The sequence below is a fragment of the Aethalodelphis obliquidens genome, unplaced genomic scaffold (assembly GCF_003676395.1).
Source record: "Aethalodelphis obliquidens isolate GAN/ISIS:26980383/991018 unplaced genomic scaffold, ASM367639v1 scaffold1, whole genome shotgun sequence".
Lineage (NCBI taxonomy): Eukaryota > Metazoa > Chordata > Mammalia > Artiodactyla > Delphinidae > Aethalodelphis > Aethalodelphis obliquidens.
The window spans coordinates 5,391,939-5,414,296 of NW_020837945.1; the positions used below are offsets into that span (position 1 = coordinate 5,391,939).

At 45.2% G+C, this 22,358-nt stretch overlaps 1 protein-coding gene across 1 annotated transcript in view; it reads left to right on the plus strand.

The window, feature by feature from the left end:
• DSCAM (DS cell adhesion molecule) overlaps positions 1-22,358 on the plus strand; it is a 759,198-nt gene that overhangs the window by 703,767 nt on the left and 33,073 nt on the right. The window contains exons 27-29 of the mRNA XM_027112479.1: positions 838-1,128; positions 4,525-4,701; positions 16,103-16,133. Coding sequence (XP_026968280.1) covers positions 838-1,128; positions 4,525-4,701; positions 16,103-16,133 — 499 coding nt within the window. The remainder of the gene's footprint in view (positions 1-837; positions 1,129-4,524; positions 4,702-16,102; positions 16,134-22,358) is intronic.

Here is a 22,358-nt window from a genome sequence, read left to right on the forward strand (position 1 = left end):
GGTTTTTCCTCTGAAAATGGACCTTCAGGGAGGCGAACCCCAGGGCAGTGATGTTCAGGGGTGAAATTTGCAGCTCAGAAACACCAGCAGGAGGGAGGGACATGGCTGCATGTGAGTGCACGTGAGGGGGCGGAGAGAGGGTCTTTGTAGGTTTCCTCACTGCTGACTCTCATCCCGTGGTGTGGACGGGATGGCAGGAGAGCGAGAGATTCGACAGTGAAGGCGTTATTTGGATGTGACATCTGAGTTTTGGATAACGTGTACCAGGGTTCAGATGATGAGGGGTTGATTTATGCAGAAATATACCCACTGGGTCCCTGGGCTCCAGTGTGAGCCGCTTGCATAGCAAGGATGCCCGTGAGTACTTCCCAAATCCAAGTCTGACTTCTCTTGAGTCAGGTCCCTGAATGGACACGGGTCAGCCCAGCACATCACAGTGGTTCCTTCAAAACCACTCAAGGAGGATCAGTCCCTCAGAGCTACCCGGGAGGCTGCATCCTGGGCTTAAGTTCTCAGTTTTGTCTACCAAATAAAACATAATTCTCAACTTAAAAAAAAAACATTCAAGGAAGCACATACATGAGAATAGCTTTGTTCTTCAGGGTACTAACGCTAAGATTCACAAAAACAACCTCTACCCACCCAGAGTTCCCCTTCACACCTGGGGAACATGGGTCCGTAAGATCCCTATAAATAGTGGACAAGCAGCCGCCCATGACCCAGACTTGGACTGAGCCCCTCGCCTGTGGTGAAAGCAGCCCAAGGGAATTGTGGGACGACCCTGGTGGCCTTCACTCCTGTGCCCCGTGGCTGATGCCCCTGTGCCCTCTCCCGCAGAGCCCCAGTTCTCGAAGGAGCAGGAACTCTTCGCCAGCATCAACACCACACGCGTGAGGCTGAACCTCATTGGCTGGAATGACGGCGGCTGCCCCATCACCTCCTTCACACTCGAGTACAGACCCTTCGGGACCACGGTCTGGACCACGGCTCAGCGGACCTCTCTCTCCAAGTCGTACATCCTGTACGACCTGCAGGAAGCCACGTGGTATGAGCTGCAGATGAGGGTGTGCAACAGCGCTGGCTGTGCTGAGAAGCAGGCCAACTTCGCCACGCTCAACTACGACGGCAGTAAGCTGGCCGGCTGGCCTCTCTTCTGCGTCTCGGGATGTGTGCCCGTGCTCGCCGTCCCTCCCCCATCTGACATCCATCCTCGGCACAGTGGGGCTCGAGCCCGCCGATCCCCTTAGGCTTTGGGGCCTTTCAGTCTGCTGCCCCCGGGGCTCCCTAGACCAGGTACCCACGTGACCTTGGCTGTGTTCCAGGAAGGAGGGACGGAGGGCCCGCAGGCAGCTCATTAGGGAGTCTCGGGGCAGGAGTGACCTCTCCTGGGGCTGAAGGCTTCTGTGCCACGTGGTTGTGTGCTTGGTCATGACTGTGAGCTAACATTGCTTTTGTTGTCTCCCTCCCCTCCTCCCACCCCATCCCAATCCACATAACAGCTTTCTTTTTTGCTCTCATTTAGCCCTTCAACTGCATGTGCAAAAACAGTCTTCCATCAGTAAAGGAGCTTATGTTAGTCTCTGAGCAGAAATAGAGGCACTGATGGAAATACAATAATGTCATGGGATGTTAGTAGACACACACACACACACACACACACACACACACATATATGCACACATGCATGCAATTGGCATGGGCTTTCTGAAAACCAGGTGAGGTATCTTGTGACGTTTAGTTGACTGAAAATAAGTGATAGAAATTTTCATCCTTTTTTGCTCCAACTAGTATAAGGGCCATTTCTTGATGTTGAACAAATGCCAAGCCCAGTGAAGCTAAAGGGTGGTGTGACATTGACCGCTCTGCAGTCAGGAAACTTCAGGAAGTCCTAACTGGCAGCAAGTTGTTGCTGATTTCTGCAGCCTTGCAGTGATTTTCACTCGGGGAAAGGCAGGGTTGAATTAGGTGCTGTGATCACAGGGTAAAACTGGCCGCCATTCATCAGACAGTTTGGAGCTCCGGGCTTAGCTCCCTCAGAGACCCTGTCCAGTGTCCACCTGTCGGGCCGGACCACAGTGCTGCTGACTTACCCAAAAAGTCTGCGCCAGAGCTAACACCCCAATACTCTATTCTTCGCTAGTCAGGCTGAGGGGTGCTCGCTCCTCTGCTTACGTGCACTTGGGATCTCGCTTCATCAACACTCTGGCAGGAACTTCCCTGGAGCGCAGGTTATCCTGTTCTAAGAAAAGAGTGTACGTAAACCCAAGGACCCTCGGACACGACCAAAGGATGCTCCAGAGGTGTTGTAGACGTGGCTCCTCCCTTCGCCATTTTCTCCTGGACTGTCCTGGCCAGCCGAGGGCTTGTTCCTCCCACCCTGGCACACTGTAAACCCACCCCTGAGTCTCCCACCAAGGTCGTCTCCCCACAGATCCCTCCTCAGCCAGAGCCCAGGCTCGCCCACAGCATTTAGGGCCTGGGTGGGGTGAAGGCAGGAAGGTGCCAAGGTGGGAGTCCTGGTGCTGGTTACACCAGCCTGGGCCCCGCAGCTCCTGAGGCACCTGGTCCAGCTCCCGGACAGTGAGGCTTCTCCTCAAAAGCTCTGATCCTCGTGGGCCACGTCTCTCTAACCTTCTAGCCTCAATCACAAGTGACTTCACTCCAAGAGGTCCCATCACAGAGCAGCAGCCACCGCAGAGCAGTGTGGACAACTTGCTTTCTCCTCCAACACGGTTTCACTCTTTGATCTGACAAAAGAAAGGACTTCAACACTGACCATTTTCCCTAGCATGTAAGGGCTCCCCAAAGCCCTTTGCTAGCAGGGTACACACTTGGGCAGGAAGTATATTTCCTACTTTAGATGATTGATGTCCATTAATTGCCTTACAACCATCACGCTCTGGTGCCCAGCTTCTTTGTAATCTGTGTGGTCCAGAGCACGCGGCTTCAAGGTGCACGTCCGTGATAGGTTCACAGCTAATCATTTAATTAGAAACCACTCGCGTGCGACATTTGAAACTGTCATTCTTACTTTCAAAGTGCTCTGCAGATCTTAAATATTTGTCTTCTAAAAGAAATATTCTCACTTTATCCAAGATCTTAGATTAAATCACGAAAAAGTCCTGGGAGATACATTTAAAATTTTCTGAAATCTGAAATAATGTTATTACACTAGAAATAAGAATACATATGTATATTTTCCTTGAAAAAAGGTTTCTTTTCTTTTGAACTAAGCTTGTGGATATAAAGCTTTAATATCCTTTTTGTCACTTCTGCCCGAAGAACTTTTTTCATTTTAGGAACAACAAACGTTGACCATTAGCTTTATATCTATCAATACCAGTCAGATTTCAGATTCGCCCGTGGCTTTATTTGACTCTTTCTTCTGCCATTTCCTGAGCCAAATGTTTCCACTGGTCCTGTGTCATCTTGGTTTTGCAGGCCCATCCTCACCTGCATCCCCTTACGTGCCTCTCATGTGGGTTCTGAGCATTTGCAGACTTGGGTTTGCAGCCAAAACACTCTATGTCAAGTTGGAAGAATGATCTTCTTGGCCTTAGCAGATAGCAAAGGGGCCCGTCATTCTATTGTCCCTGCTCTACTCACTAAATGCAGGACAAGACTCTTTTTGCTCAGAGGGAAATTGTATTATTTTTGCATTATTTTTCCTGAATCACTGACTTCCTGGTCCTTGTCTTACATGGAAGATACAGTGGACTGGAGCATCTTGCATAATGGTCGGTGCCAAAACGCAGCCCCCATAAAATGTGGATGCCTGTGTTTGAATCTCCGCAGCCATTGTATTAAGCCTCTGAGCAGAGGCAGCTTAAGGCAGCTCAGAGTTCAGTCTACGCAGGTGTTTCCTTGTAATTCTAGATAATCTGAACTTCAGAGCTTTACGTGGGCCAATAAGTAGCTTTTGCTTTAGAGACTTGGATGGCTCCCCTTTGAAGAGTTGGTTTTACTCTTATACCCGGAAATAGTTTTAAAAGTAAATTTGGCCTTACACCCGTGATAGAGAGCAAGGGAATAACCAAACAGAAAGAGATTTTAAGCTCCTTTAAGCAGGCTCGTCTGGTACCGTCTCCCCACAGACTCCCTTCTGTCCACTTGCCAAACCCATTGTTCCTTCTCTGACGTGCAGCTTTTCAAACAGCCCCTCTCAATTGGGCTCTGGGTGACACTCAACTCCACGGAAGTGCGTGTGGCTCTTTTAAGCACCCAGGCTGGACCTTATGCTTTCAAGTGTCTGCACCCAGCAGTACCTTGCCAAATGGAGTCCCTTTCCAAAAAACGAGGTGCTCTGCCCCTCGCGCACACTCTGGTTCGACGTTCCGTAGAGTAAGCGTAGGAGGGGAGCGAGCCAGGAAAGGAATGGACGAGGACTTAGAGGGAGCCTTCCTCTCATCCCCATCACCGCGGACGCCCTCGCTCACTCGTGCGGTTCTGGTAACCCGTCATCCCTAAAAACTCGGCCATGCTGTCGCCATTAACTGCCGCCTAACATCATGGCCCTGCTTTCAGGTACAGTCCCTCCACTCATTAAGTCAGTTGTCCAAAGCGATGAAGGGCTGGCGACCAATGAAGGGCTCAAGATGCTGGTGACCATCTCCTGTATCCTGGTGGGCTTGCTCCTGCTGTTCGTACTCCTGCTGGTGGTTCGGAGGAGGAGACGGGAGCAGAGGCTGAAGAGGCTGAGAGGTGAGTGGAGGCTCGGCCGTCCCCCCCGCAAAGCAGGACAGACAGCTGGCTGGGAGGGAATCGGCCCCGCGGAGTGCCTTACCCTCTTTGCGCCAGGTTCCCCGCGCCGCCTCGTTCTGTGACCTGTGATGTGCCGTCAGCAGGACGGAGGGGCCTCACACGCAAGTCATGCAAATGTTACGACTCAGAAATTGAGTGAGAGCCAACCTCTTTCACGCCTCCAGCAAGGCAGGCAAAGAGAATGACTTTCACGAGGGTTTGCCAACCCCACTCTTTAATGTTGAGCCGCCGCAGCAAGGCCACGAGTTACGGCCTCCTTTATTTTTATTTTATTTTAACATCTTTATTGGAGTATAATTGCTACAATGGTGTGTTAGTTTCTGCTGTATCGCAAAGTGAATCAGCTGTACATATACATATATCCCCATATCTCCTCCCTCTTGCATCTCCCTCCCACCCTCCCTATCCCACCCCTCTAGGTGGTCACAAAGCACCGAGCTGATCTCCCTGTGCTATGCGGCTGCTTTCCACTAGCTATCTATCTTACATTTGGTAGTGTATATATGTCAGTGCCACTCTCTCACTTCATCCCAGCTTACCCTTCCCCCTCCCTGTGTCCTCAAGTCTATTCTCTACGTCTGTGTCTTTATTCCCGTCCTGGCCCTAGATTCTTCAGAACCTTTTTTTTTTCTTTTTTTAGATTCATATATATGTGTTAGCATACGGTATTTGTTTTTCTCTTTCTGACTTACTTCACTCTGTATGACAGACTCTAGGTCCATCCACCTCACTACAAATAACTCAATTTCATTTCTTTTTATGGCTGAGTAATATTCCATTGTATATATGTGCCACATCTTCTTTCTCCATTCATCTGTCGATGGGCACTTAGGTTGCTTCCATGTCCTGCCTATTGTAAGTAGAGCTGCAATGAACATTGTGATACATGACTCTTTTCGAATTATGGTTTTCTCAGAGTATCCTTTAAAAAGACCTTCCAGATTTGTTCTGGAAATGAGAACTATTTTATTGCCGGGAAATGGAAATTGAAGGCTTATAGTCCTGGGAAAGCGTTGTGAGGCAGAAAACACACACTTCGCTGAATTAGAAATCGGAGCTGAAGCTTGGTGTAAGAGTTTCGTTTTAACTAAGAAAAAAAAGGAAAGAATGGAAGATGAGATCTTGGACCTGATGGGAGCCTTTGTCAGCAGCACCGTTGTTCCCATGTCTGGCTCTATAGATTCTGTGCAACAGGGCTCTTCCAGCTTCTGGCCAACAGCCCTACCTGCCCTGGCTGTGCAGTGTGAGGCCAATGAGTTCTTTCCTATGCAAAGCCCTGTGCAGGACAGTGCTCTGAGTCCCTCCTCTTTACCTGTCAGGGTATTTAACCAAGTCTCTTCTTGGTAAAATGTATATATAAGCTGCCTGCATTTTAGTATCAGTGCAGTGAGGAGTATGCAACATCCCATGTATTCTTCAAAGTTGCATTTGAGGAACAGGCCTGGAAGCACTGTCCTTATACTATATCTGGGATATCCCCAAGCCTGGCTGGTAGACTTGGAAAGCATTGACCACTTGTGTAAATGCTTGATTTGACTGTAGTCCAGTTAGAACAGCAGAACATGGGGATATTTTCACCTGTCTTCAGGTAGCCAGAGCACTCCTTTTGATGGGACTCTAACCCATTTTACTATCAATGTGCTTCTAGTTGGCCAACAAATTAAAATATTTGAAATACATGGCACTCCATCTGCACACTTTAATAGTTCTTCCATTTACACCTTCTGTAGCCCAATAATTCAGATGAACCGTCAATCTCATTGAAATATTCTTTCTAAATCACATTCTCCACTTACCTTTTAATTTTGCGGATTCTCTTGAGTGAATCCTATATCCTAAGGGCCATGCTAGGTGCTCGATGTACAAGATGAAAAGAAAGAGCCTTCTGAACTTTAGGTTTAGTGTATGAGGCAGACGCACAGGCATGTACCAGGAAAAGAGCCAAAATGTCACGAATGCTAAAACAAACAAATCCTACCTAAGCACAAAAGAGGAGGTGATTCATCACAACTAGGGAGGAAAGGGGGGGCATTCAAGAGCTACAGAAAACAGCACTACAAAAACATAATGTTCTAATCTATTGAGAAATTCAATATCAGGTGAGCTGTGCTGGATTCCATTCACAAGTGTTTGTCATTAAAATAACAAAAGGGGGCTTCCCTGGTGGTGCGGTGGTTGGGAGTCCGCCTGCCGATGAAGGGGGCGCGGGTTCGTGCCCCGGTCTGGGAAGATCCCACATGCCTCGGAGCGAGGCCCGAGTACCGCAAAAAAATAAACAAATAAAATACCAAAAGGACTTTATTTTTATAACCCCTCTTTCACCGAAAACAGAAACCCATTGTGTAGACTTTAGGGACATGGTTATAGAGGTACCAGGGTGGCGTGTTTTTGTAGACAGCCATGTCTAACTGGCTGCACTTAGAGGGCTATGAATTGTCCATATAACATTCTTAAAAATCAACGGTAACATTTTCTCATCCATCATTTCTATTTGATGACAAGGGTTTGGCAGCAAATGGGTTAAACGTTGAGGAAATCCTTCCCAACATCTTCCACCCTCTCCCAAATTCACCTTTTCTTTTTGCCCCTGGTCCCCATTGCTTACTTTTACCTCCCCAACTATTGTTTGATTTTCCTCTTCTACTTATGACTTAAGCACCTCAACTTCGTTTTGCTTTGCCAAGAGTAAGGAAAAGATGCTAAAGATGTTGCTGACTCTTCCTGGTGCATTTGAGTTAGACTGATGGCAGGTGCGACATCCTTCCTTTTTGTTCTTAATAGTCTCTTGTAATTTAGTTATTGCTTTGCAAGGACTCTGTCCAGAAAATATCCTGGGCTGGCATTTTTATTGTCAGCATGTCTGCTATTTGACACCACTATTTTGTAGCTGGTCTTCGTAAGGAAAGCAATACATCACATTAGCGAGTCCAGCCTTTCATTCCCCGGAAATGGTTTTGTTTTCTTTGTGCCAGAGAAGAGATAGAGCCAGCACAAAGGTTTCAGTGGGACGAAAATAAATGCTGTGGAAAAGAAGATGTATTCACGGGAGATGCTGAGAAGCAAAGTATTCCAGAGAAGTAGCTTGCAGGGCACAAAGGCATCTGCAGTCTTGCATTTTACGTGCTTAATAAAAGCTTTCAAATCAAGAGTCTGACAAGAGGGAAGCAAGAAGGCAAAATGATCGGACACCTAATTCCATCGCCTTCCAAATGGCAAGTTTTACTTTGGATGCACTGAAATATTTAATTCAACACACCTTCATTGATTATCTACCACATGCCAGGTGTAACATTTTTTAAAACCAACAGTAAAATTTTCTTATTAAACCATTTCTATTTGATCACAAGATTTTGGCTAGGTCCTAGAGAGAAAAGAAGGTTACTAAGATTCTGTCCCAGAATGGTCAGCAAAGGCTTTCAAGGGACAGACTCATCTTTCTTTAACATTGAAAACTGTGTCATAAAAGGGCAGAGCAAGTGACTAGGGCTGTTAAGGGGGAATCAGTGAAAGGCCAGACTTTGCCCCCAAAAGGTCTTTGTCTTTTAGGCCTGAAGGGCCCTTGAAATGTTATGTTAATTGATAACACAAAATGTTTCCAATTCTCTCATGGAAAAAAAGCACAGCCACAGAGTTTACGGTAGTAGGTGCCTATCTATTACACAGAGTTCATAAGTAGAATCATCCAGTTACTACCTGACCCACATAAGGCACAGATCCTATCCCTGGGTTAGAATCAGTTCAAATATATTTACAGATTGAATGGCTTCGTACAATATTTTATAGTGTAAAATAAGGACATTTCTAATAATATGTCAAAGTTACCTGAGCAACCACTGATCAGGATCAAAACTGGAAATAAATCTGGATTATAGGAAAATACTGTAGGGTCCCTAACGAACACTGTAAGATCAACTCCCTGTCATAGAACTTGTTTGATTGCTAGATGCTACTCAATGTTTTTAAGCAGGTTTGTTTCACTGTATAGACAAGCAACCTAGTGAATGCACCATAGGTAAATGTGCTTTTATGTAAAAATCCAAAAAAAAAAAAAAGAAAGAAAATGGGACTCAAGCAATTTAGCCAACCTATATTCTTCCTTCCTGAGCGCTTGACTAATTTTAGAGCCTAGTGACCTCCTAAAGTCTAAATTGTCTTCAAGTGCTACATTTTTTTTAAAATCTGTAACCTTATCCAGGAGTTCAGCAGCCACATTTTGCTTTAAGTCATGCCCTGATTTTCCCCCACCGCTAGATCCTTTGAAGTGCAAGGTTATAAAATAAATCACCATGATCCCAGCAGACACAACCTTATAAAACTTTGATTCCCATGTCAAGCAAACAGGTCCAGGATCACTAAAAGCTTCCCCCTCTAGTATGAGTTTACCCAAGAGGGTGCAAAGCACCAACCTGTATGGGTCAACCGGCAGCATCAAGCCAAAAAGCTACTTCCAAGACTTCAAAGAAGCTAAAGATAAAAATCAGTGTATGACATAAACTTGACCATGTTTCTGTGGCAGAATGGCCTTCTTCCCTTGAACAGAAGCCTATTTATTACTTTAAGCTTGCTTTAAAGTGCATTAACACTCTAAGGCCCATTGGTTCCAGGAGGCCGTTCTCGGAGAGAACGTGGCCTTGGAGCCCTCCACAGGCACAGCTGAAGGGGTGGGCCACGACTGTTCAATATTCCATTAATCTGCCCTGCAAATGAGCTAAATCTCTCCTCATCTGTAAGACCAAAGCTTAGCTTGAACTTTAATAATGTAAAGGAGGAAAGGTGTGCATCTAGGAGCGCAAAGACCTCGGACTCAAGGTAGGCTTGCGTAAAGATGGTCATGGCACTGATGCATTGAGTCCTACGTAGGCAAAGGGTCCCCGGTGCTCCATAGTGAAGGGGTGGGAGGTGGGCAGCCCCAGAGACTTCATTACCTAGCTAGTAAATGCCCAGTTTGGGGCTTAGATGGGATCAGAAGCCTCTACTCTGAAACTTTAGTTCTAGGCTTTGCGTTTTCTTCCTTCCTTCCTCTCATTTTTCCTTTTGACCTTCATTTTAAAAAACTTGTCCTTTCAAAACTTCAAATGTGTTATGGCAGAACTAAATTTTTAAAAAGGGGTTTCTGTATCTGAGAGTGGGGAAACAAAGGAACAGTGGAATGGCAGCAGGGCCAGGCCAAGTGCAGCCGTGGAGCGTGGGACGGGGTGGGGGGGGCAGGAGAAGGATGGGGAGAGTTGGGGTCACCCTGGGCTTTGCCCTCTGCCCACGTGCTCTGTCTCGTCCGTGTTTGTATTTGCAACTTTCTGAGATGGCGAGTCTGTACGGTTTTCTTTCTGGGCTATATATTTTGTCATGGTTTTGGAATCAGCTTTCATTTGAGCTGATGACTGGGAGTCCTCTTTGCGACCTTGTAAAAATGTAACTGCAGGTTTTATAGCCCTTAGGAATACAGCTACTTTATGAGACCCCTTTACATTCCACAGAAAGCAGGGATTGCTGCGAGGGAGCTTGCCGATAAGGGCTTTTGAGAGATGGTAAAGCAGGGGGAAATCTGCTGCCGGCAAATTGGTTTTTATGTTTTTGTGGGTGTGTGCTAGTGACTGCTCAGTAGAGGTATGAACCAAAGCAGATGCCCTTCACTTCACCAGAACTTCTTCGGAGATGAAAATATAACGATGTGGCGATGAATGAGAGTCCTCCTTTTTAAAGAAACACTAGCGTATGCACTCAGGACTGCCACAGCTGCAATGTTGGAGGCCCGTGCTGCCGTGTTAATAAGAACCCCTCATGCCACGTACAGACCCCACAGGAGCGATGGTCCACAAAGAACACGGAATCCGGGAGACCACACTGCGAGGCTCTTCATCCAGCTGAGGTGCCTCTTCCCAAGAACTGACTGAACCGTGTATTAATTGACAGAGTGCTAGCACTTGCCATGCTTTCTCTCTTCTTCCTTTTCCACGAGGCTTTACTGTGCCCTATCCTGCTTTAGTGTCTTAATAGCTGTGCAAATAGGTGCAAATAAACGTGACACTGTTATGCTCTATTTTGCTGACATGAAAACTGAAGGGAACTTGGAAATCACACATCAGTTGGGGAAGAATTAGCAGGAGAGCCGAAATCACTGTTGTCTACCCAGTTCTCTTCCTGTGAAACTTCTTCAGCTTTGGAACATTCAAGAAAGAAAGCCTGTCACATCCATATTAAGCTAGTTTAAAAAGATGTATCGAAGAAACATAGAATTAAAAGCTATATTAACACAGAATCAGTAGTGACTTTATAATTTTATATTTGCCCATCAAAAATATTTGGTTTATTTATTTTTTATCTGTATATTCGCTACCACTCAGCCTCCCCTATATTTTAAAGAAAAGGATTCCTTCTTGTTTGCCTATCTTCTGCTGCCCTTCTTTCCATTTCTTTTCCCCACTGAATTCTTGAAAGAGTCTTTGATACTCAGCTATTTACTTTGATACTCAACTATTTACTCACCAGCTCCCAAATCCTCAGTCTCACTGCTCTCCCCACCACTCAAATGAAAGTGCTCTCCTAAAGGCAGGTGACCAATTACCTTCTGATCCCCAAATTCTCCTTTCATTATCATCTTCTAGCCCTCTTTGCACATTCACAGTGCTAGCGCATGTTATTTTTTTGAAACTGCTTTTTTCCATCTTTCAATATCACTAGGCTACCCTGGTAGTATTTCTCCACCATCTCCCCACCCGAAAGATGAAGAGCTGAGCACAAAGCCCAGGATGGGCACAGAGAAGTAGCCGGGGCTTCAGGAAAGGTGTCACAAAGTCTAAATCTCAGACTGAGCTGAAATTGGTGGAAAAAAGTGACAGACAACACAAAAGGCTGTTGAGCTGTGTTGGGCAAGAAGAAGATGACTTGAGATGATGTTCTCATCTTAACAGATGGCAGGTAGCAGAAGGACGACTCAACATCTGTCTTACTTTGATGTGAACCAAGAGGAGAACTATTCAGACCAGAAAATGTGGAACAAGAATTATAAAAAAGGAAGAAAGGGAGAGAGGAAGGGGGAGGGGGATTAAGAGAAAGGAAGGGAAAAAAGAGGGAAGGAGAGAGGAAGGGAAGAAAGGAAGGATGGAAGTGGGGAAGGAAGGGAGGAGGGAAAGAAGGAAGGGAGGGAGGGAGGAAGGAAGGAAGGAAGGGGGAAATGTCTTTCATAAAAGAGAGACCCAAGTAAGGAATTACCTAGAAATTATGCCACCTGAGGAGTGGTCAAGAAAATTAGAGAATTCAACCTAGAAAAGACGACACTGAAGCCGAGCTACTTGGGGCATGGCAGCTACCTGGAAATATTCGAATGGTTTTTTCAACGTTTCCAGAAGGTGCCGTTGTTATATCCAGATAGAAATTACACCAAGGGATTTCAACACAAGAAAAGGAAGGTGTCTCTCGTGATTAATTGTATCCTCAGGAAAAACTGTATGTGGCTTTACTGTTCCAGTGACTGGGCTGAGCCTGGAGATAAGGGCAAAAGGGCCAATAGAGAGACAATATGAAAACAGGAAGTTACAATAAAAGGTGCAAAGGCTGTACTGAACAGATACAGAGAGGTTAGACGGGTGCAGATGTCCTTGGAAGCCCAGGGAACCAGAACACCAGCTTCACCTGCCGGGCTTGGGAGGGTGTACAGAGCAAGTCACATCTGTCTGGAGGGGTGGGGACAAAGCACCATCTCCAAGGGCCTCAGAGGAACAAAGTCACGGGGGTCTCGGCAGAAAATGCAAGAGCAGGAAACTCAGAGACAGGGTTGGTGGACCGAAGTAAGAGGCAACCGAGCTGGAAAGACCGCTGGGGCCAGCATGGGTGGCTCGTACCCTGAGCTGAGGATTCCTGTTGGTAGGGAGGTTCCTTTGAGAGTTTCAGAGCACAGATGCAACCCAGTGAGGGCTGTGTTTCAGATCCATCCTTCCTGCAGTGGGGATGTTTCAGGTCCTTCCTGCAGTGGGGATGTCACTTAGAGGGCTGAGTCTGGAGTTGGGGAGACCAGAGAAGGAGCTGCTGGTGAGGAAATGAGAATTGAACTGAGGAGAGAGAAAAGAGCCAGAGTCCCGGGGAGATGTGTTGAGTGGGGAGCCATCAACAGACGTGGAAGGCAGGTCAGCAGTGGGAAGAGAGGTCGGCACCGTACGTGCAGCAAGGGCATCGCTCCATCCGTGGAGCATCCAGCGGCTTGGCTCATTTTAACCTCTGTCCAAGGCGCTGTGGAAGGGATTCAGACATTTATTATGAGGCTGATTTGAAAAGTCTGTAATGCTCTTAGGATACCATGATTCCATGACTTTAAATATATTATCTTAACTTGTCCCAGATTCCCTTCTCACCCCTGAACAGAAGTGTGTCCAAAATTCCATCTCTCTTTCCCCTCTCCGTGTATAAACAGAAGACTCTGAGCCCATCTCAGCCCTGACATATCTCCCAGCTGGACACTGGATTCCAAATCTGTCCCCCAACTTAACGTTAATATGTCAAAGGACTCAATATGTTTGAAGCCAAACATCTCAGCCTGCACCCAAATTGCTGCTTCCAAGTCCTTCTAGACAACTGTTTCTGTCCCTTGTGCTACCATATACTCAGCCCTGCATATCCCAAATCTTGCCATTTCCCTGGACTCCCCACGGTCCCTCTGCCTGTCTCCTCCACACGCAGTAGGTCCCTGATTCTTGTAGATGCCCTCTGTCTACTATCATGTCATCCACTCCCCGCCACCAGACCCCTGCCCCCAGCCCCCCATCCTGGGCACTCTGCATTGTCTGATTAATGCTGTTTATGGCACCTGTACCCACTGGCCACCACCTCTGCCCTCCTTCCTCCACTTCCCCCCTTGCTTGGCCCAGGTAAAAGCTTCCAGATTATGGTTAGTGATGCAAAGTTGCATTTTCTTAGCTCCTGACCATCTTGACCATCCGCATTCCCCACCACCCCTAGAAACTTCTCTCTGTAGTCAAACTGACCGACTCCTTGCTTCCTGAACGAGCTCAGAATTCCAACACAAGTTAATTCTGTGCCCTGGAGCACTCTTCCCATTAAAGTCCACACTTTCTTTAAGGTGGGCAGTCTTCCATCCTTTCTGACTCACCTGGCCTGACACAGCGCCCTCCAGGGTGTGTCCTCAGTCAGCTGGCATGAGACGTCTGCGCCTCTGTGTGTTCCTAAGGATACGACATGTATCCCCCCTATGTATAAAGGACTTTGAGGACAGTGGTTAAAAAGAGTTTGAACCAACAGACATTGGTTATGATTTCCTGCTCAGCTGCAGCAAATGACTGAATGTATCCGGATCCCAGTTTCCTGGTTTCCGAAAGAGGGCACAGTAATTCCCAGACACAGACTGATAGTAAGGGGACATGGGCAAGCAGTCCTAAAGTAACCGGTGCAATGCAGATTCCTAGCATGTGCTTAATTGTGACCGCAGTCCACTCGGTCCCACTCCCCAGAGGACATTCACGCCTGGTCCTTGATGCCAACTGTGCTATCCAGACCCCATCGCTGTGCTTAAAACTCCACCAACTCTCAGCTTCCTCAAAGGGGAACTCACAGAAGAAGTGAGTTTCCATGAATATAATGTTTCTCACAATTTAAGATGAGTCAGAAGGAGGAAATAGTAGCTAAGACAGAAAGAGAAAGGGATCCACTGTAAGATGATAAGCATAGGGATGGGTAGACCAAAATGGCTTTGGGCACCTAAATGTGTGGATGAAGATGCCTGCTAATTGTAGACGTGGAAAATTTGCAGTTAGAGCACATCAGTACTGGAGGGACCTCTGTCCTCACTCATTGGATGCTGCCATCCCTTGGTGCATTGATAGAAAAAAAAAAATCATAGAAGAGAAAACTGTGATGATTAACTTCAGAAATAGAAAAAGAACGATGATTATGGCAGAACAAGGAAAGCAGGTCCATTCTGAAGATGTTTGAGTGGGCGTTTCCTTCAGGTTGTGAGCTGAAGTGCAGTGTTTTACTCTTTGGAAATCTTTCCTCTTTTTTAGAGTATTGAACTAGGTACTGCTTGGTTGTTACACAGAACTAATTAATCCCAAGCTTCTGGCATTTTATATATGTGTATATGTGTATTTACTTTGTAAGTGTTAAATCATTCAGGAAGAGAAGAAGCTCATCATATTTACTTTGTCTTTGCAGATAAATATAAAGCCATGAGCTGAGAAATTAGATGCTGTTTTGCTTTCTTTGCTTTGCCATGTGGGTGGGATAAAGGGAGTTATTTCATTTCCCAGACAGAACCCATCTGTGTGCAAAGCCGGGGCCTCGCTGCGAGGTGGGAACTGGCATGGCTGACTTGAAAAGCTGAGCTTTGACTCATGGGGTGCCTGCCCACGTGTGGCTCTTCCCGTGACAGTCCACACCTCCCAATTACAGCACTCTGCTCCCTGAAATAAAAGCGACTGCATTCAATTGTTAGCCCCCAAAGATGAAAATGCTCCAACAAATGCATCGCTTCCCTGGCACGCACACAGACAGCTGAATCCATTTCCAGAAAATGCTGTTCATTGAACACTTAACATCAAGGCTTTTTAGAGAGCAATGAAAGAAAATCATAAAGAAGGGCTTTGTGTTCTAAGAAAGGAAACATTCATTTTTGTCAGGTAAGATGTGTAAAAAGAACAAATTATATTTTAAGGGAAATTAGAATTTCAAACCAGTGCTATCAAAAAGGTTAAAAAAAATTACAGCATTTTTAGGCAGGATTTCTTTTGTCAGGGGTGGTAACCAGATCTTGGTAAATAATGCCTTCAGAGAAAGGCTTTCTTTCTGTGTTTGAAATAAACATCTAAGTTTCCAGACACAGTGATATGCTGTTTATACAATTCTTTGATCAACCAAAGGGATGCATAGCTCTGTAATAATGACTTTTATAAGCTTTTTCATTTTGATAACAAAAAGAGTAGAATTTGTACTACATAATGAATTACTTTCAAGGTGTTAATGTTGTGACTTCTGAAAGTAAAATTGGGTTTTTGGAAAGTGGCAAATGAATAGGTTGTAATATAACCTTTAGCAGGTATCTGAGTATTTTTGTACCTATCTTTTTATGCTACCTTTATGCATATATGTGTATACATATATATGTATATATATATGTGTGTGTGTGTGTGTGTGTGTGTGTGTGTGTGTGTGTGTATGTCTCACTTAGAACAGACAAGGGATCCATAAAAGTTTAGGTTATTAGCAATGATTTCGATATACAATTACATTTAAAAATGCTTATTGTCATCTGATTCTGTAGAATATTTGTCACAAATGCTTAAGTGAATGTTAATGAGTTGTTTATCTTATACTAATATCAGCTTTCTTTCCCCAGATGCAAAGAGTTTAGCTGAAATGCTCATGAGGTAAGAACAAGACCTAGCAGCCCAAATATCATGTTGAAAAGAACTTGCTTTGATGACTTCTTTTTTTTAATGACAGTCTGAAATTGATGACCCATTTTTCACTTGACATATAATTTTCATTCTAGGAACCTAAACACCCATGTAATGCTTGGTTAGAGACATAGATACCAAATAATATGCAGTTATGCACACCACAGGTAGTTTTCTTGTTGGCTGGACTCAACCAGTAGAACATTTCCTATTAACCCGAGAATAATGAGGTGCATTTTAAGTAAGTAGCTTTGGCTTTGCTTTCACCAAATATGCCACTTTGAGGTCAAGCTTCCTTCCTAACAGTTAGCCAGGTGAAAGGGAATCCATGAAAGGGAATGGGTTCAAAATTGATGGCCTGATCAAGGAAGATTCTCCTTGCCTTCAGCTCCCACTGCCCCTTTAGCACCCCTCCACCAGAGCACCCACCACCTTCTGCTGCAAATATCTATTCAGTCTGGTCTTGGAAGTCACAGCCTATTTCATCACCATGTTAGGAGAAACCAGCACTATCGTTGCCCCACTCATAACTGTTGAGTAGGTGGATGACTAGGGGGAGTAGAATAAGTAAGTGCATGTTCACAACTGTACAAGACACCCCAACCTTTGCACTTTATATTGTAATGATTAAACCAAAAGTAAAAAGAGGATAATCAGAGTCTAGGAACCAGATAAGAAAAATGTCAGGGAATTTCCTGGCGGTCCAGTGGTTAGGACTCAGCACTTTCACTGCCAAGGCCTGGGGTTGGATCCCTGGTTGGGGAGCTAAGATCCCACAAGCCGCAAGGCGTGGCCAAAAAGAAAAATGTCAGGGACCCTGATGGTGACCTTGACGTTGTCATTTTAGGATGACTAACATAGGAGATAAAAGAGATGGAGTATAGGGTCTCTTCCCATCCCCTACAGCACCACAGTTGGCTTTAACTTCCTCCCTCACCTTTGCGTATCAGAGTAGTACTTTATTGTTATTCACAAAGAGTCCTCTCCCATATCACCAGTATGTGTGAAGACCTAAGACAGAGGTTGAATACCGTTGGCTCATGGATTACATTTCCCACAGATGTCTTTGTTTGTCCATACTGTGTTTTAAGACAGTACGAATTGTTGGTAACAGATGTGAAGGAATCAAGAATGACTCTGAAGTATTTGGTGTGAGCAGTTAGGTAAACAGTGGTGCCATTTGCCAAGATTAGGAAGATAGATGCAGGGTATGGACTTTTTCTTTTTGTAGGGCAGAGGAAGGGGATGTGGATCAGAAAGAAAAGGCTTGTAAGGGGACTTCCCTGGTGGCGCAGCGGTTGAGAGTCCGCCTGCCGATGCAGGGGACACGGGTTCGTGCCCCGGTCCGGGAAGATCCCACATGCCACGAAGCGGCTGGGCCCGTGAGCCATGGCTGCTGAGCCTGCACGTCCGGAGCCTGTGCTCCGCAACGGGAGAGGCCACAGTAGTGAGAGGCCCGCGTACCGCAAAAAAAAAAAAAAGGCTTGTAAGGGTCATGTTGGGGATGCTTTTTAAGCCTCCAATGAAGGTGTCAGATAGCTGGTAGCAGGAACCTGGGGCCCAGAGTAGAGCTCAGAGATGCAAATGGTCTGTAAAATGTCTCCATCTATCTAATCCCGTCACACTAGATTAAACGTGCATGAGAAGATTATGAAAAGCTATATGAAATGCCTTGAGTCCATGCTCCTGTGCAAGTCTGTCCTTGTTTGCTAGTGGTCACATAGCAGGCAGCCAGACACATGTGCGCTTGTATTGAACAAATCTGACAAAAATATCTGGAATGCAAATAAGCCAGAGTCATTCGACTTATAATAATTATCTATCTAATAAAGTAAATTTTCTAATGTAGTCTTAAAAATATGAAATTGTTGATGTCCTTTAAAAATTAAGACATTTCACATAAAACTGTGGCTTTCTGACTTCTCCTGCAAGTGTTCTGCCACACGGGGCACAGCCTCGACAATCACGGGTATCTGGACCTGCGCTCGATGCCCCCTCTAAACTGGGTGTAACCTGCTCAGCCCAGGGGCCCCCGTTCCTGTGTCCACCCAGGTCCACCTCCCTGATTTGTACCCCAGCCTGGTTCCTGCAGCTGCGTGTCCTCCCAGATAGCTTCTGGCCGCTTCCTTCGTGCACTCCCGGATCATCAATCGTGCCTCTACCCAAAGCCTGTGACACCGGGGTCCGTGTTTCCTGACATGTTCAACATTTGTTTCGTTAGGGTGATGTGGTGTTAGCTTCTCTGCTGCCTTCCCTCCCTCTTGTCATGACCCCCAGGCAAGACATCAGAAAGTGTCTTCTTCCTTCTTTGTTAATAGGGCAGTTACCGTGGTGGAAAGACCATCTATTGATAAGAGCGGGAATCAGAATGATATTTGCAGTTGCCAGCATGAAATTAGGAACATTAAAACTAGTAATTACTCCCACTTAAGGTGTTTAAGGTGCTTTTCTCCAAAGGATGGAAGTGATTGAAAAGGAAGAGATTTTCCAAGCTCCTCAAATAGGTGAATTTTTATGGGGTTAATTTAGAAGAGAAAGCAATGTTTTTATTCATGAAGGGTCAATTCGATCTAAGTTTGGCAGGTTAACAGGCCAAGCAACAAAAATCCTTGTCCCCTAGCTGGTCAGGTTAGGGCCAAGCACATTCCAAATGTAGCCCAGGAAGTCTAGGCAAGTCAGACCCTTCGGTACAGAGAAGCCCTACGGAACTGCTGTTCCTGATCTTGGTCACTGGTTTCTCTGGGAAGGTGAGGACTGAGCAGGCTGGGACATAGAAGCATGAACTTATATTCTAGGCCTAATACTGCCACCGGCCGGCTTTGTGATTTGGGGGTACAGTAAAGTCCCCGACATACGAACGAGTTCTGTTCCGAGAGTGCATTTGTAACTCCAGTTCGTTTGTAAGTCCAGCAAAGTTAGCCTAGGGACCCAACTAACACCATTGGCTATATAGTACTGTACTGTAAAAGGTTATGATACTTTTCACACAAATAATACACAAACACAAAAAAAATAAAGAAAACGTTTTTAATCTTACAATACCTTGAGAAATGCAGTAGTACAGTTCAACAGCTGGCATCCAGGGGCTGGCACTGAGTGAACAGGCAAGAAGAGTTACTGGCTGGAGGAGGGAGAGGAGGTGGGAGATGGTAGAGCTGAAGGGTCGTCAGCAACAGGAGACGGAGGGCAGGCTGCAATGTCACTCGCGCCTGACGTTGACGGCACGCACGTTCACATCTTTGAAAGTTCGCAACTTGAAGGTTCATATGTAGGAGACTTACTGTACATCCTTTTCTCTCCCTGTGCCCTGTTTTCCTTATCTAAAGACAGCAATTGGAAATTGCTCCTAGCTTTATCACTCCATGATCTAGGTGAATATAACATTTATTGTCCACTCAAGCTCCTCAAGGAAAGATCTGTGTATTTCGGTGAGATTAGCTGTCCCGGGGCCAGATGGGCAGGTGCAACTGCAGGACAAGCACAGACAACTTGGAGCCCGCCCCCCCGGGGGTCCCCCACAGGCTGCCACTCCCATCTCTGGGCCTCATGCTCCGGGACACTCGTCCACCTCACCCAAGCAAGTCACCTCGTAGAGGAGAGAGAAGATAGACTTCATCCACCATGCTCAGATAGAAAGGGTTTTCCTGATAGACTTCATCCACCATGCTCAGATAGAAAGGGTTTTCCTTTTATGCGATTAGGCAAGAAAACATTTTTTTTTAAATATACCAGACTTCTCAGAGGTGAGACCGGCTTGCTGTAACGTACTAAGCAACACATGGTTAACGTCCAAGGACCACTATTAGTAAGGAAGCTAGTTATGAGCAGTGAAGGGTTCAGACTGAGAGATCAAGTTAATTTAGCTTTTTGATGTTTATATTTTTATACACATAGTAAAAAAGAAAAATGCCCACCCAACTGTTACAACGAGACATATCCTGATGTCCTTACAGTTACTTTGTACTTACAGGATGCTTCGTATTACATTTTGGGGAGGAAGGGGGATGGTATGCAGAAATCGTCATTGGTTTGGGGTTTTATCCCCCAAATCTTAAGGAAATATTGATTTTAAAGTGTTGTAGCAACTGCACATAATTTATTGGCTGAGCCCAGAAACACCATCCACTGTGAACCAGGGTCAGCTCTCTGTCATTTTAATCAGACAACCAGATGGCAAATGGATGGTGGATGATTATATTTCAATAATAACTAATATATTAAGCATGATCCCATATCATATAAAAGATGCAATTTTGCTTCCACAGTGAAAACATTCAGAATCTTTTTCCAGGTTACAAATGAGGTTTCTTTAAATAGCTTTTTTCTTTTTTTTTTTGAAGGTTTGCTGCTGTTCTAATGGCCAATTATTATAGTTTGGGGGAATCAACTTCCGTGTAACAAGAGATGATAAAATACGGCAGCACAGATTCAGATAAAGAAACAATTTCCTTGGGCCCTGATAACCCTTTTAGATTGAGAAAAGTGTTACTGCCCCCAAAGCAAAGGCTCTAGGAGGTATGACTCAGCTCCCATTGTGCCCAAACATTAGTCATTCAACAACCTGCAACAAATATTAATTGAGCACCTACTTTGGTTATATACCGTTCCAAGTTTCAGGGTATACAGGGGACAGAAGAGATGAAAATATCCTTTGAGGCGCTTATAGTCCATTGGCAGAGACGGCTAATAAAAAACTCACTTAAACATATGCCAGGGAGTTTTAAGTTTTGAGGAGACAAGATTAAATGGAGAATGGGGAGTTCCCACAGCAGGACTCCACTGGCTCCTCTGAAATGATAGAGGGGAGGGGGCAGCCACAGGAGCCCTACGTTGGGGGGAGTGTGTCCTAAGCAAAGGAAACTGCAAGTGCAAAGAGAGGGAAGAAAAATAAGCCCCTGAATCTCAAGGTTTGTGGGGCAACTTTCTTGCCTTCCAGCTGCAGGGCTTGCAGCTTAGTCCCGCGAGGAGGGGCGTTTACCTCCAGCTTTGATTGTCCCCGTTCACAAAGTTTAATCATATTCTAAGTCTTTGTGTCAATCACCATGGAGCACAGCAGTGATGTCACTTGCTTCCTGTGTCAAACTGACAGCAGACCCCTTGCTGTTAAGTATAGCTGCGCAGGGTTCCTCGCTGTTCATTGAGCAGCTGTGGGCTCTGCCTCATAACTATTCATGATGAGCAGAGGAGTAGAATAGAAACTAGCTCACGCTTCTATTTTTGATGCAAGGACAAACTCGGGTCCCTAGTGAAGTTTCGAAACAGATCTTTCAGATATTCACAGAGGAGTAGTTCCCCATATGTTTTTGTGGAAATAGAGCCTGTCTGACGTAACTGCAGCTCCCCAAGACACCAACGCTCTTCATTTTATGCAAAGGATCTGAATTTTTGCTTTAAACACACACACACACACACACACACACACACAAATAAAGTAAGAACTTGGTTAAGTAAATAATTTAAAAACATTTATAGACCACGTAAAAAATTCAGGCCAAAACATTTGAATTTGGGCTCTGCGTAATTAGCATGGTCTAGCTGCATAACCCAGTTACTCACCTGCAGAGCAAGAAATCTGGTTCAAGATCAAGGCCTAGGTAGAGCTGCTGCACCTTTCAAAAGCTGCCATTTCCGTGAGCTGTTTTGTTTACACTCAGGAAAGAGCCATTGGAAAATACTCAGAATATTAACATGGACCTCTGAATGCAAACGTTTAAACAGCTTCTTGAGTGAACTTGACCTTCAGATTATTAACATCCTCAACCACATGGTTCAAGAGTGGATGCATCCTCACGGATGAGGAAGCTCTGAGCTTCCTGGTGGAGGCTTGCTTGGAGCAACAGGCATTTGAGATTTTAGTATGGATACACCTTTACTGTTCTCCGTTACATATAATTAACACCGAGCGTGCCAGGCTCCGCAAATCTTTCTCAAAACAGACTTTGGCAGTTAATGAGCTAGATTTAAGGATGCCGTAGATTATCACATTGATTAACTTATCTGAATGCCTGCTGCTTCCTGGAAGGTGTTTCAGAAAATATTCTTAAATCTACTCAATTCTTATAATTCTGTAAAGATTGAACAACCATTTTTCTAACGCGCATTGCTAATTAAAGCTTTTATCGACTTTTTTTATTTTTGTCCAACATGCAGATTTTTTTTTTTTTTTTTTTTTTTTTTTTTTTTTTTTTTTTTTTT